The following is an 11,270-nucleotide window of genomic DNA, read 5'->3' as shown; positions in this document are numbered from 1 at the left end:
AGTGAGTGGGTGGATCCAGCAGCGGTTGATATACCTTAATATGTGGCGTATAAGTCTTACCTTATATATCCATTTTTATCCATGGCAAACTTGTGACGTATATATAAGATTTAATGGTAATTTTTCAGTGTAGCTCGAATAAAAGCACTTTATTCTGCAGTGATACTACACACAGTGGATATTCCAGCTGTGGTGTTACAGGGGATAATTTTAACCCCCAAGAGCGAGTGGGTTGGGGGCGGGTGGGCAGTAAAAATAGTGGATTTTTGGAGCGGGACCGCATCCCGGCTCCAACACACCCACTTCCGGGTTTAACCCAGGTGCGTTTGGATGCGCGCGCAACAGAAAGCCGGTAGTCCCGTCCCCATTTAAAGCCGGCGGGCCGATACTTAAAGGGACAATGCACCTCATTGTGATAGTTGAGGTACTTAATTTTTTGTGTACTACAAAAGTAAAACAACTTTAACCTTACATGTTCGGGTTTCCCATCGTTTCTGATTCACGTCAGTTGAAAGCAGGCAGGAAGGGCCGGATCCATCAGGTGAGTGCCTTTATCGCACTGCTTGTGGGCCCGGAGGAGCAGGAGTGCCTTCGTCCAGGCCCCGATTGGAGCCCCCCCCACCCCATCCTGATGCTGGAGCCCCCGATCTTATCCAAGGCCCACCCGATGTCATCCTCGACCCCCCACCTCCCCCCCTACCCCCTCCGATTTCTTCCACAGCCCACAATCTCTCTCTCCCTCCCTCCCCCCTCTCCGATTCACAGCTCCTTTCCCTTCCAACAAGCAGCCAGTCTGTCAATCAGGCTGCCTGGGAAATCCGGAAGCACAAATACGTACCATCAACTGAGCTGCGATCACAGATCGCGACGCACTCATTTGGCTTCCAGGTTCCTCACTCAAATATCTAAAGATATTCCCGGCTCCCAGATAAATTCATGCCCATAGTCTCCGGAATATTTTTGATTCATTGCATGTGATGGGCGCTGTCAGTGAACCTTGCTTATGGGTGGGGAATATCTGGAATGCCACAGATCAGCCGTACTCATCATTATAAAGCCCGCTGGCCAACAGTGGCACTTGTGAGAGTCTGTTATGACCCATGGTCCACCTCACAATTTCCCCACCCCACTGTTTTGCTGCCACCAATTCTGCCTCCCCCCACCCAATGCTGCCTTTGTTGCTGCTGGCCTCCACCTTTTTGAGGAGTGATGGTTGGAGGCCATTTGTTGGCCATTCACATGAACTGGTTGTGGGTGGGGGAGGGTATTGTATTGTATTTTCTCCCCATTGTCTCTCCTGTTCTACACTTGTTTCCGCCCAACAGAACGGGTTAGAGACCTGTCTCTACACAGCTACGTCTCAGCTGCAGGTTCCAAGCAGTCCATAGGTTTCCACGCTACTAGGACCATTTCAATTCTTTGATCCCAACCACGAAGCAAATGAGACTGGAAAATTGAATGCCCAGCCTTTACTGGTTGGAGAAACAAATGTTGGCCAATAGCTCAGAAAAGTAGCAAAGCAGACTCTGTGTTCAGCAAACTAAAAACTGTTCACGATTTAAGATTTTGCATTTCTGTTGGAATTTTCTTTTTAAATATGTTGCTTATGTCGTTGTTATAAACAAGCACATGGAGTTGCCTCGTAAGAATAGCCCTCGAGCAGGTCATAGTTTGGGGTTATGATTAAAATTTTGTGAATCTCCCCACTAGATGGGCAAGAAACTGCAATATAAATCATGTCATTTTGGGGTGAAGGACCTGAAGGAGTAGGTCACATGATACAGCTGTGTGAGTTGATAGGGCACCCTGTGAGACCGATCATGGAGAGCATAACACTTGCTAATCCGTCCAGCTCATCGACGGAAGATCGATGTAGCTCGGTTATTTACGCTTCTAGTTTGAGAAAGAAATGGCTTAGGAGAGGGAAACAAAGCTAAATGGTTGAAATCTGTGCTTCTAGTATTGGGTGTCATTTTGAGATGTCCATGACTATTTCATGGAGTGACGTTCTAATCCAGTCAGCAATCTCTTTTGTTTTTTTTACAGAAACCGGAAGTGAAGGTTTTCAAAAGTTTTTGAACCTCATGGGCGAGACAATTACATTGAAGGGCTGGATAGGTTACAGAGGAGGACTTGACACCAAAAGTAAGAGTTGGGCTAAACTTCAACACAAAATACCAAATAGGAAAGTGCACTTAACAAAGCAGCCAGACCAATTCTATCCAGTATAACTTGTTCATTAGATGGTGCAGGTCATTATTCAAAATACGAGATGCCTAAAGGGTCTGTTAACCCAGTGAGCTACTGTCTGTTCACACTCCTCTGGATCAGGACTCAGTACTTTGGGCTGAAAATATAAATGTATATCTCTGGAAAAAAATGAACTCCTGTCCCTGTGTTGCTGTGGATTTCTAGTCTATCTGGCTATTGGTGTAGAAGTTCTTTCTCTCGTTGCTTGTTGTGGTTGGCGGTGTTTTCAGTGTCCAGACCTGAACTCCACTTTCATCGTTCCGTCTTTGGGGTGCAAAGTTCCTCATGTTCTTGAGACTGATACCTGCCTTCATGTCCACTAGGAGGGCATAGGGCTAAAGCAAAACTACTGTTGTGATCAGCAATTTATAGCGACGTATACATTATTCATAGTGGGCTAGAGAGCAGCTGACTCTAATTGGTACAGACTGCAGTATCTCCACTGCAGCTCTCTCTCTCTCTCTCTCTCTCTCTCTCTCGCACAGCTATGTGATCCATTTCTGTAGCTCTCTGTCACTCACCCACAAATACACACACACACACACACACACACACACACTTTCTATCACACACATAAGTATATAGGCCGGGGTTTTCTGATTCCTCGCATGCCAGTCGATGGTTTTCCTCCCATTCACTTTGATGGATGGAAAATCGCCATGTGATGAACACACAAGTGGAAAGTTTTGACCATATACTCTACACATAAATAAATCCTCTCTCATGCATACAAATACAAACTTTCATTCTCTTCCACACTGAAACATACACCAGGGGTAATCTTATGAGGCTCCAGCGTTGGTGCAGAGCCTCATTAAATGTGTGTGAGTTGAAGTTAGGGCTGCAACACCATAGGCACAATTTTCTTTCTCTGTCTCTGTGTCTCTCTCTCTCTCTCTCTCTCAGTTTCCCTCCCATCTCCCCACCCCTCTCCAAGCTTATCTCATCCCAGAGTCCCCTCCTGTTCTCTCAACCCCATTCCTACTAAACTCCTCATCACTTTTTCTTTTCCTAGCTCCCATTTTAACCAGTATTGCAAATGGTTCCCTCTCCTCGGGCACTGTCCCTAGCTTTTAAAAACAGCTGTTCTCACCCCCCCACCAACCTAAAAACCGCAGCCTCAACCCCTCTGCCCTGGCTAACTGCCACCCCATTTCCAACCACCCTTTCCTATCCAAGGTCTTAGAACATGCTGTCACCTCCCAGATTCATGCCCACCTTTCCCACAACTTACTGTCTGAATCCCTCTGGTCAGGTTTCCGCTCCTCCCGTAATACTGAAATGGCCCAAGTCAGGGAAGACATTCTCTGTGACTGACCCTGGTGCATTTTCCCCCCCTCATTGTCCTCAACCTCTCTTCGGCCTTTGAAGTAATTGATCATGTGATCCTTCACCAGTGCCCCTCCTCCATTGTCACCCTCGGTTGGACTGCCGTTACTTGGTTCCACTGGTAACTATCCCAATGTAGCCAGAACATCTCCAGCAATGGCTTCTCTTCCCACGCCTACAATGTCATCTCTGAAGTCACCCAAAGATCCATTCTTGGCCCCTTCTCTGCCTCATCTGCATGCTGTGCCTTGGTGACATCATCCGAAGACATGGGACCAGATTCCACTTATAGGTCAACGACACCCAGCTCGACCCCTGCGCTGCCCCTCCCGACCCCTGCACCGACCTTCCCGACCCCTGCGCCGCCCCTCCCGACCCCTGCGCCACCCATCCCGACTCCTGCGCCGCCCCTCCCGACCCCTGCACCGCCCCCTCCCGACCCCTGCGCCACCCATCCCGACCCCTGCACCGCCCCCTCCCGACCCCTGCGCCACCCATCCCGACCCCTGCACCGCCCCCTCCCGACCCCTGCGCCACCCATCCCGACCCCTGCGCCACCCATCCCGACCCCTGCGCCGCCCCTCCCGACCCCTGCGCCGCCCCCTCCCGACCCCTGCGCCACCCATCCCGACCCCTGCGCCGCCCCCTCCCGACCCCTGCGCCACCCATCCCGACCCCTGCGCCGCCCCCTCCCGACCCCTGCGCCACCCATCCCGACCCCTGCGCCGCCCCTCCCGACCCCTGCGCCGCCCCTCCCGACCCCTGCGCCACCCATCCCGACTCCTGCGCCGCCCCTCCCGACCCCTGCGCCGCCCCTCCCGACCCCTGCGCCACCCATCCCGACTCCTGCGCCGCCCCCTCCCGACCCCTGCGCCGCCCCCTCCCGACCCCTGCGCCGCCCCTCCCGACCCCTGCGCCGCCCATCCCAACCCCTGCGCCGCCCCTCCCGACCCCTGCGCCGCCCCTCCCGACCCCTGCGCCGCCCCCTCCCGACCCCTGCGCCGCCCCCTCCCGACCCCTGCGCCGCCCCTCCCGACCCCTGCGCCGCCCCTCCCGACCCCTGCGTTATCAGACTGCTTGCCCGACATCTATTCCTGGACGAACCATGATTTCTCCGGCCAAACATTGGAAAGTCTGAAGCCATCGTCTTTTGCCCCCCCGCCAGAAAATCCATACCTTTTCCACCAACTCCATCCCCTTCCCATACTATTGCCTCAAGCTGAGGCAGATGTTTCCACTTGTGGGGGAGTCCAAATCTAGGGGCCATAAATATAAGATAGTCATTAATAAATCCAATAAGGAATTCAGGAGAAACTTCTTTACTCAGAGAGTGGTTAGAATGTGGGACTTGTCACCACAGGGAGTAGTTGAGGTGAATAGCATAGATTCATTTAAGGGGAAGCTAAATAAGTACATGAGAGAGAAAGGAATAGACAGATATGTTGATAGGGTCAGATGAAGGAAGGTGGAAGGAGGCTCGTGTGGAGCATAAACACCGGCAGAAACCTGTTTGGCCGAATGGCCTGTTTCTATGCTGTAAATACTATGTAATACAATGAACCGAACTGTTCACAGCCTCGGTGTTCTGTTCGAGCCCGAGCTGAGCTTCTAGGCCGATATCCTCTCTATTACTAAGGGATAGAGAGGCTTACTTCCACCTAGGTAACATCACCCACCTCTGCCCCTATCTCAGCCCATCTGCCACTGAAACGCTCATTCATACCGTTGTCACCTCCAGACTTGATTACTCCAATGCTTTCCCGTCCGGCCTCCCATCCTTCACTCTCCATAAACTTCAGCTTATCCATAACTCTGCTGCCTGTGTTCCATCCTACACCAAATCATGCTCACCCATCACACCTGACCTCACTCACCCATATTGGCTCCCAGTCCCCCAAAATCTTAAATTAAAAATCATCTTTGTGTTTAAATCCCATCGTGGCTTTGCCCTTCCCTATCTCTGTATCATCCTCCAGTTCTATGACCACCACCCCTTTCCCCCGAACTCCATAACTCCGTTCCTCTGACTCTGGCCTCTTGTGCATCCCTCCCTCCCTTTGCGCCACAGTTGATGGCCATGCCATCAGTAACCTAGGGCCCACTCTCTAGAATTCCCTCCCTAAATGCCTCCTCCTCTCCAGCTCCCTCTCCTCCTTTGACCGTCCTTAAAACCCACCCTACTAATATTTCCTTCTTTGCCTCAGTGCCCGTTATTTCTTCACACCTTTGGAAAGCACCTTTGGACGTTAATCTATGTTAAAGATGCTTTATAAATGCATGTAGCAGTAATAATAGTAGCAGTAATAGTAGTAGTGGCAGTAATAGTAATAGTTGTAGTAATAGTACCAGGAGTAATAATACAGCAATAATAGTAATAGTAGAAGTAATAGCAGTGGTTGTTTGCAAATGGGTTTCTAGGCATACATTTGGGGTTACATCTTTTTCCAGGATATACATTGTCTCAGCTCTGGTGGCTGAGTAAAGCAGGAGGTGAACTTGGCCGTCACTATAAAATAGATGTTTTCTGTGCCTTAGAATACTTTGCAATGATCACATATCCATTCAGGATACTTATTTCCGTACACAATACCCATTATGCCTAAGTAGAATGATGCATATGGGAATAGACCATGCCTTGGATTTCAGATAAAACATAACTAAAATATGTAGTTGCTTGGTCACTGTCAAATGTATCAAAGCAGAATTGCTAATTACCTTTTTTCCACATGAAACGGCTCTCTTTACACTAATCTCCAAGGTATGTACTAAGGATGCTGTACAAGGTTTTATTTCTCTCTGGGAGCAGTGATGCAGTGGCCTGCAGCATCGAGCACTGGTGTTAATCCTTAGTGAGTAAGCCATGGACATAATTTATAGCAGCGTTGTCATGGGTATAGTGATCCTTGGCCGCGGACCAACACTTGCAGTTCCCAGTAAGTCGTACATGACCACAAAATTCTTCCAAACGTTCCAAGGCTTGTACGGCTGTTTTTGTTGAAGATGGTGTGTGGTGCAGACAGTTAGTGGAGGCCCAAAGTGCTGTGCCATTGAGCAATCGGATGTACGCTCCTAAATCGCCTGGTCTCATCCACGATAAGAGGAGGGCGAAGGCCCTGAGTGGAGTGCAGGGAGGGAGGAAGGATCAGAGAGACACACTCACAACCACAGGCTGATCTTGCACACCTCTAGCAGTTAGCTAGCAGGGCAGCGTACACGGAGGAGCGGACGCAGTTAACTTGCAGGGCAGCGTACACAGAGGACCGGACGCAGTTAGCTTCGATCTTGGGCTCCAGCCAATCCGCCACTTGTACAATTTTGAGCCGATTTCAAAATATTAACAATGAACGTTTCCGTATAAGTTTACTAAGATTTAAATTGCTCCGTTTCTGATGGCTTGAGTGAGTGAGATGAGCCTCTTTCCCATGCTATTGGGATTCAAATATGGTGACATTCACATTCTTAAAGATCACATTTATTTGGTAAGAGCGAGGTCAACCGGGATAAATCACAAGAGTGTGACAGCGTGAGAAGTGGCGATAGACGGTTTCTCCTCAAGTTGCCCGTTTTGCTGAAGTTAGATTAACAGGCCGTTCATCTCGTGGCTGTCAATGGCAGGTTGTCGGTGTAGGAATTGGCTGCTGCATTTTCCCACAGATCGGCAAAAGTAATTCATTCTGTGAAGCACTTTGAGAGATTTTAACAATGTGATAAGACGCTGTATAAATAGAAGTATGTCTGCCTGTCTTTTTTTTCTTCCTCCTTCCTAAGGTACCACCAGAAATCAGCTTGATGGGGCCTTAACCATGCTCATGCCTCGTGTGATTTTCTGGTTTATATTGTAGTAATTATTTCCAGTGCTATATTAAAACAGCTTTCTTTTTCTTACAGATGACACGACAGGAATACATTCCATATACACAGTATATCAAGGACACGAAATAATGTTTCATGTCTCCACAATGTTGCCGTATTCGAAAGAAAACAAGCAGCAGGTAAACTACTTTTGTTTTTGTGACTAAGCTTGTTACTGTTGAAAACACATCTTGTGTTGTACAGATTTGTCTGGTGTGTTTCTATGCGGCTTGTCAGACATATTACAGACTGATAATGAGTATCTGTTACTGTCATTGTACAAAGGCGCCAAGCAGCGACCAGCTGCTTCTCCACAGGGAAGGAGGAAGGAAGAGAGGAGGGATTGGATGGGGAGGTGCCAGTAAACCTGCTGTGCTGCGTTCCCCAGCAGGGCTGCTGTGCTGTGCTCCCCAGTAAACCTGCTGTGCTGCGTTCCCCAGTAAACCTGCGGTGCTGCGTTCCCCAGCAGGGCTGCTGTGCTGTGCTCCCCAGTAAACCTGCTGTGCTGCGTTCCCCAGTAAACCTGCTGTGCTGCGTTCCCCAGTAAACCTGCTGTGCTGCGTTCCCCAGCAGGGCTGCTGTGCTGTGCTCCCCAGTAAACCTGCTGTGCTGCGCTCCCCAGTAAACCTGCTGTGCTGCGTTCCCCAGTAAACCTGCTGTGCTGCGTTCCCCAGCAGGGCTGCTGTGCTGTGCTCCCCAGTAAACCTGCTGTGCTGCGCTCCCCAGTAAACCTGCTGTGCTGCGTTCCCCAGCAGGGCTGCTGTGCTGTGCTCCCCAGTAAACCTGCTGTGCTGCGCTCCCCAGTAAACCTGCTGTGCTGCGTTCCCCAGTAAACCTGCTGTGCTGCGTTCCCCAGCAGGGCTGCTGTGCTGTGCTCCCCAGTAAACCTGCTGTGCTACACTCCCCAGTAAACCTGCTGTGCTGTGCTCCCCAGTAAACCTGCTGTGCTGGGTTCCCCAGTAAACCTGCTGTGCTACACTCTCCAGTAAACCTGCTGTGCTACGCACTCCAGTAAACCTGCTGTGCTACACTCTCCAGTAAACCTGCTGTGCTGCGCTCCCCAGTAAACCTGCTGTGCTACGCACTCCAGTAAACCTGCTGTGCTACACTCCCCAGTAAACCTGCTGTGCTACACTCCCCAGTAAACCTGCTGTGCTACACTCTCCAGTAAACCTGCTGTGCTACACTCTCCAGTAAACCTGCTGTGCTACACTCTCCAGTAAACCTGCTGAGCTACACTCTCCAGTAAACCTGCTGTGCTACACTCTCCAGTAAACCTGCTGTGCTACGCACTCCAGTAAACCTGCTGTGCTACACTCTCCAGTAAACCTGCTGTGCTGCGCTCCCCAGTAAACCTGCTGTGCTACGCACTCCAGTAAACCTGCTGTGCTACACTCCCCAGTAAACCTGCTGTGCTACACTCCCCAGTAAACCTGCTGTGCTACACTCTGCAGTAAACCTGCTGTGCTACACTCTCCAGTAAACCTGCTGTGCTACACTCTCCAGTAAACCTGCTGAGCTACACTCTCCAGTAAACCTGCTGCGCTACACTCTCCAGTAAACCTGCTGTGCTACACTCTCCAGTAAACCTGCTGTGCTACACTCTCCAGTAAACCTGCTGTGCTGCGCTCCCCAGTAAACCTGCTGTGCTGTGCTCCCCAGTAAACCTGCTGTGCTCCCCAGTAAACCTGCTGTGCTACGCTCTCCAGTAAACCTGCTGAGCTACACTCTCCAGTAAACCTGCTGTGCTACGCTCTCCAGTAAACCTGCTGAGCTACACTCTCCAGTAAACCTGCTGTGCTACACTCTCCAGTAAACCTGCTGTGCTACACTCTCCACTAAACCTGCTGTGCTGCGCTCCCCAGTAAACCTGCTGTGCTGCGCTCCCCAGCAGGGCAGCTGTGCTGCGCTCCCCAGTAAACCTGCTGTGCTACACTCTCCAGTAAACCTGTTGTGCTGCGCTCCCCAGTAAACCTGCTGTGCTACACTCTCCAGTAAACCTGCTGTGCTACACTCTCCACTAAAACTGCTGCGCTGGACTCTCTAGTAAACCTGCTGTGCTGCGCTCCCCAGTAAACCTGCTGTGCTGCGCTCCCCAGTAAACCTGCTGTGCTGAGCTCCCCAGTAAACCTGCTGTGCTACGCTCTCCACTAAACCCGCTGTGCTACGCTCTCCACTAAACCTGCTGTGCTGCGCTCCCCAGTAAACCTGCTGTGCTACGCTCTCCAGTAAACCTGCTGTGCTACACTCTCCACTAAACCCGCTGTGCTACGCTCTCCAGTAAACCTGCTGTGCTACGCTCTCCAGTAAACCTGCTGTGCTACACTCTCCAGTAAACCTGCTGTGCTACATTCTCCAGTAAACCTGCTCTGCTACACTCTCCAGTAAACCTGCTGTGCTACGCTCTCCAGTAAACCTGCTGTGCTACACTCTCCAGTAAACCTGCTGTGCTACGCTCTCCACTAAACCCGCTGTGCTACGCTCTCCACTAAACCTGCTGTGCTGCGCTCCCCAGTAAACCTGCTGTGCTACACTCTCCACTAAACCCGCTGTGCTACGCTCTCCAGTAAACCTGCTGTGCTACGCTCTCCAGTAAACCTGCTGTGCTACACTCTCCAGTAAACCTGCTGTGCTACATTCTCCAGTAAACCTGCTCTGCTACACTCTCCAGTAAACCTGCTGTGCTACGCTCTCCAGTAAACCTGCTGTGCTACACTCTCCAGTAAACCTGCTGTGCTACACTCTCCAGTAAACCTGCTGTGCTACACTCTCCAGTAAACCTGCTGTGCTACACTCTCCAGTAAACCTGCTGTGCTACACTCTCCAGTAAACCTGCTGTGCTACACTCTCCAGTAAACCTGCTGTGCTACGCTTTCCAGTAAACCTGCTGTGCTACACTCTCCAGTAAACCTGCTGTGCTACGCTCCCCAGTAAACCTGCTGTGCTGTGCTCCCCAGTAAACCTGCTGTGCTACACTCTCCAGTAAACCTGCTGTGTTACGCTCTCCAGTAAACCTGCTGTGCTCCACTCTCCAGTAAACCTGCTGTGCTACACTCTCCAGTTAAGCTGCTCTGGTACATTCTCCAGCAGGGCTCCTATCGGTACAGCAGGCACATGGCCTGGTCTAACCAGCAAGGAGGAAGATGGAACAAGAGAGTACCGCATCCTGAAGAAAAATAAATTGTTTCCTGTAGATCAGTATGGGGAAAGTAAAAAGCCTGGAAGGCTAATTATTTAAGTGTTGGTTTGTTTTACAAAACTAGATATTGGAGTTGAGGTGAATACCTAGCTAATGGATAAGAGAATTTGATAATCGAAGAGCAATGGATATACCCCTAGCCTATACTGTTTCACTGTGCAGACGATGCATTGTTTATGAAAACGAACAGGAGTTCAATGATTCCATAATTCATCTCCAATCCTTTTTGCTATAAATACCACAATTGGGAAGATTCTAGAGAATCAAAACAATAATTTGACATTTTACTCGTTTCAAAAAGGTCTGCAGCAGAAGACTGCTGCTGTACGATGTGAAAGTGCCCCAAGCAGAATGTGCAGCAGATAAAACAGAAGCTCAGTCTCACCCTGACTGCCTGCTGCTCACCTTAAGCCCTTCACTACAACCTTCTGCTGCAAAGGAAGTGGCTTCAGGAGCATTTACTGGCACCATGACTTGTGTACCTAATCGTTTCAAAGTAAAAGAGAAATATTTTCTAAAGCTTCAATATTGCTGTGCATGTGCACCAGCGTGAAGCCACATGCGCAGTTTCTTTTAGAAACTTTTGCAAATATTTTTTCACATAGTTTAAGCCGTTAGATGCAACAGCCACGACACCCAG

General features: G+C 50.1%; 1 protein-coding gene across 1 annotated transcript in view; it reads left to right on the top strand.

Moving 5' to 3' along the window:
- garnl3 (GTPase activating Rap/RanGAP domain like 3) overlaps positions 1-11,270 on the top strand; it is a 281,725-nt gene that overhangs the window by 170,049 nt on the left and 100,406 nt on the right. The window contains exons 9-10 of the mRNA XM_067969493.1: positions 2,047-2,145; positions 7,468-7,571. Of these exons, the coding sequence (XP_067825594.1) occupies positions 2,047-2,145; positions 7,468-7,571 (203 nt within the window). The remainder of the gene's footprint in view (positions 1-2,046; positions 2,146-7,467; positions 7,572-11,270) is intronic.

This window comes from Heptranchias perlo, chromosome 31, assembly GCF_035084215.1.
Source record: "Heptranchias perlo isolate sHepPer1 chromosome 31, sHepPer1.hap1, whole genome shotgun sequence".
Classification (NCBI taxonomy): Eukaryota; Metazoa; Chordata; class Chondrichthyes; order Hexanchiformes; family Hexanchidae; genus Heptranchias; species Heptranchias perlo.
This window is presented reverse-complemented; position numbering and strand designations above follow the sequence as displayed.